Source organism: Trachymyrmex cornetzi, unplaced genomic scaffold (genome assembly GCF_001594075.2).
Source record: "Trachymyrmex cornetzi isolate Tcor2-1 unplaced genomic scaffold, Tcor1.1 scaffold90, whole genome shotgun sequence".
In the NCBI taxonomy this organism is placed as follows: domain Eukaryota; kingdom Metazoa; phylum Arthropoda; class Insecta; order Hymenoptera; family Formicidae; genus Trachymyrmex; species Trachymyrmex cornetzi.
In genome coordinates, this window is record NW_017300245.1 from 874425 (window position 1) to 878753 (window position 4329).

Genomic DNA, 4329 nt, shown 5'->3' on the forward strand with positions numbered 1-4329 from the left:
ATATTCTACAGTCTGCGATACAATCGAACGAGCTGAGCTCGCGTTTTAGAAACCTGCTTCATTTGTAAACGTTACAGATAAACGCGAGCTTACTATTTTGAATAACAATGTGAATAACAAGGCGCGACTGTACAGTGAAACGTGTACAATTAAATTGGGAATTAGTTCAGGATACTATCGACGGAAACCGGGCCTCTTTTGGTCACGCTTTCACATTTTTCGCATTTGCGATATAGATAAGCAAAGATTCTGCACTGCCAAAGCTGATTAGAGATCGCATGTCCTAGAATGACCCGCTGTGAATAACATGCCGTCCACGAGACGAGCTCAGTGCACCGACGACTGTAGGTGCGTGTTGTGCCGCGAGTTGAAAGGCTACAAGATGAGCGCCAACGGCATCGAAGTTCAGCAGCAGATCGGCCATGAAGGGACAAATTTTATCCTACGGCGGGCCGTACCTTTCTTACCGAAGCCTCCGGCGCGAGAGGAGTGGCGAGAAATCGCAAGGTACGACGATTACGAGAGATGCGCGACCTTGGAAGACCGAAGTCGTCGTGGCGGCGGCGGCGTAAACGGTAGTCCAAAACCATGGACGCCCAACAACGACATCGGGAAAACCGGAAAGGATGTAAATCATAAAACGGTCATCTATTTCGGCGATTCAAATCCGAGACAGAAAGAAGACAAAGCGAGGCAGCAGCAACCACCAGTTCCACCTCCGCCTCCCCTGCCATTACCGGAAGCGTGCGCGCAGGTGACGTCAAGGTGCAAGGAGGATCCTGAGACTTCGTTACCCCTTGCGTTGCGATCGCGGAACGACGAGACAGCAGAGGCTCGTCCACGAGACGCGTTGGAGCGGGATAACGAGCGGGAAGAAGATGCCGGACGACATCGAGATTCCGCGATGGAGAACGGCGATCCCAAGGCCGCGCACGAGATCGTGGTGAACGTCAGCCCCAGCAGGGAAGATGTGCTCAGGATAGAGGAGGACGAGAGCCAGCTGGAAGACTATTGGTCCTTGCCGGGGGACACGAGCGGGTTCAAGGCGGATTGGAGTTTCGTGCAGCAGTGGCGACTGAGGGGGTAAATTCACGCATGCACGCTCGCACGCTCGCACGCTCGCTCGCTCGCTTGTCGTTGACGAAGGAAGAAAAAATAGATGCTGCCTTTCGGCGAATCAAAGTTCCTTCACTCTCGCGTTAAATCTCGCGATACCTCATGCCGTTTCCGCGGGTGATTTACTTACCATTTCGAGTCACACGTGCTATTATAAAAAAGTATTATAATCTACTTTGACCGAAAAGGATTATTTCTATTAATTAATTTATTGATAAACTCCTGATCGGTTTTTTTTACAAATAAATTATTAATGATTCCAGCACAGCAGAAATCAGACGTTTAAGAAAATAAAAATAATCGTGACTTTTCCTTACAAAAAATATGATCGTAACAGTATGTTTAATTAAATTATTGTTCAATCGCTTCACGATTTCTTAATGTAAGACGAATGTATTGAGATGATAAAAAATTGGTAAATTAAAATTTTAGTGACTGTAACCAATGTCCAGCTTTAGTGAGATAAGATAATGGAGTCATACATTTATCTCGCGAGAGATGGTACGCGAAACGGCGTATCTAAACATGTCACCGATTTTGCGCACTCACGAGAAGAGTTCGCCACTCTGTAGTTGATGATTCACACAAGCGATCCAGACAGCATCGCAGAACTCGCGTTTGAATATCTTATCTCTTCGCGTTCATTTAATTTTCCCCCTCGTGACTGACGGATGCGTGCGTTCGAATAAAACGTTCATCGCGCTGTATCGAATCGATATCGTGTAATGGGACGTGCGTGTAAATCGTCGTGTTTGAACCGCCTCGAATCGACATTACATATCGCGATTACGAGTTGTTTTAAGACTCCTAGCCGCGCTCGCTGATTTATTCCCCGACGTACAAACGATCCGTTCTTCGCGCTCTCCAAGGAAATCCAGATGATGCACCGCTAATGCTCGGATCCCAACAGTGATGCCTCTCAAAGTGCATAATAAGTGCATTCGAGTTGAATGCCTGCGGGCCGTGGGTGTGCGTGCGTGCGTGCGTGCGTGCGTGCGTGTGTAATTTTTTCGACGCTTTCTTTGAATTCCTCTTTCTCGAAATAGATGTTAAAATTTTTTTATTTTAAATATTGGACTAATAATGCGGACGACTAAACGATTGACACATCTGAGACCTGTAATAATACAATAAGGAATATACATGCATTGTATTATATGTATATAGCCTAAACACTTTAAAATTTATATGATAACGTGTCGTTTAGATATAATCGTGATGTTGCGCGCTTCGCAAGAATCATGTCTGAAAAGTGAAATGCGAGAGAGGAACAAATTAATTAAATGGTCAGTACATATTGCGCACTTTTCGCATAACCGTGTATATTATACTGTATATATACCATAACCAGGAATTGATTTGCCCGATACGCTACCTGCATTGCTGCGTTTTCTGTCTCGGTATCTCCCGAGCGAGCAGTTTGCGCAACTCGTAATGTCGGATTTGAAAGTTGTCGAAGTTAAATCCTCGGCGTCGATATCGACTAACAATGGTCGCACAATTGAATATAATAGCGATTCATAAGGATTACGCAATGCATTCGGCGTATTATAGCTGCTTATTTCAGCGGAACCTCTAATTGAACGGACGCATTATTAGTCTAAATAATTTTAGGATCACGATATCGATGGCTCGTATCGTTTCCGACAGAATTATGCTTGCCGCGTTCTGTCCCGCCGGTTCTTTCCGCATCACTTTCTCTCGAGATACGGAACATATTTATATATTGACAACGTAGAGAAGCTAAAGGTTGGCAATATTTAAAATACGTCTTACGAGATTCTTCCTGAAAATTAATTACACTTTAGGACATTGCAAAACATTTAAAACGCGAACATTTCAAAGTTGTCGTGTCACGTGCCTTTGTTAACGTTTAATGCGTTTTACCGCATTCACAATCGAGTTTTGCGGCCGCCGTAAGCTAAATAATTTTTTTTTCGCGAGGGTGTCGTATATATCAGCTCCACGTCGTTGGCATTCTATAGGGTGGAGAAATATTCCATGCCTAAAAAGCCTTACGGTCGTTAGAACGGTTTACAAGTGACGCGAGTCTCATTAGGACAACTCGAGAACGCAGTTCCGTTTATCCATTTCTTCGTAGATGTTACGTGACTCTTATCTCTCGGACTCTCGAGAGCTAGGAATCGGACGTGGTAGTTAGCTGCGTAGATTACGACTTTTCGAGAGTGTAACTTCCACGAAGACGAGTGCCTCCTCGGAATGCACCTCGCGTTATGCCTTTGCTATTTGCTTCTCCCGTCACGCGGGGGGGAAGTTCGATAAGACGGCGCGAGCAATCACTTGTAAGTGAGCCGCTAGAATTATTCCTGTGACAAATTAATGAGGCACTGACCTATCCAACAGAATATCGGGTATCGTTTCTCGGTCGTTCAAGTAGAGAAACCTGTCTACTGAACGAGATTTTCAAGTCGCCAAGTTGTTGCGAAAGTTTTCTTCATTTAAACCATAGTAGATTTTTTCATAATAAAAATCTGCGGATAGCTTCTTTTTAAAATTTTCTTATTTTTATCTAGTAGTTAAGCCTGGAATTCTTAAAATAAGCTCCGTCAAATTATACTTTTAAGACATAATGAGAATAGACAATACGAGGAGCAATATAAATAAGAGGGAACAAATTATTTGTCGAACCAAGATGAAAATTTTTTTACAGACCGGGCGGTGGTAATAGTCGCGAGATATATTGCCCCTCTTACTCGAAGGATTTCACCGAGAATTCTGCTAAAAGCGGAGTTCACGATATGGTCCATATGATCCCAGAAAGGGATACGGATACCGTAGCACCGACACCGACTCCACAGCATCCACGTCATTCTCAGCACCATCATCTCAGTTTACACGAACTCCGTGCGCTTCAGGTATATCGAAATATGTCAACTTATCTACGGGACGGGGAGAGATTCCACGGGTATATCTAATTTCTAATGCTTTTCTGACTTCTTGTAAATATTTTACATACGAAAAATCACAAGGAATTGAAGTCGGAAAATTCCGCGACGCTCGCCGTAAAAGATTGCCGATTTTTGCAGAGGCGACCGGAATGCACTGGCAACAGCTCCTCCGATGAGAATCGATCGTCCGGACACGCGAGCATGTCGGATACTGGCGGCCACACAAGCAGCAGTTCACCACCGCATCGTCATCATAGAACTCACAGTCCTCAGCAATTGAATGCTGTGCCCGAAGACGATCGAC

At 44.5% G+C, this 4329-nt stretch overlaps 1 protein-coding gene across 1 annotated transcript in view; it reads left to right on the top strand.

The window, feature by feature from the left end:
* The first annotated feature begins 268 nt into the window (after positions 1 to 268).
* LOC108769450 (ankyrin repeat and BTB/POZ domain-containing protein BTBD11) overlaps positions 269 to 4329 on the top strand; it is a 12148-nt gene continuing 8087 nt past the window's right edge. Inside the window, 4 exon segments of the mRNA XM_018520463.1 lie at positions 269 to 1083; positions 3788 to 3992; positions 4164 to 4327; position 4329. The exon segment at position 4329 is cut by the window's right edge and continues 60 nt beyond it. Of these exon segments, the coding sequence (XP_018375965.1) occupies positions 308 to 1083; positions 3788 to 3992; positions 4164 to 4327; position 4329 (1146 nt within the window). The 5' untranslated portion in view covers positions 269 to 307.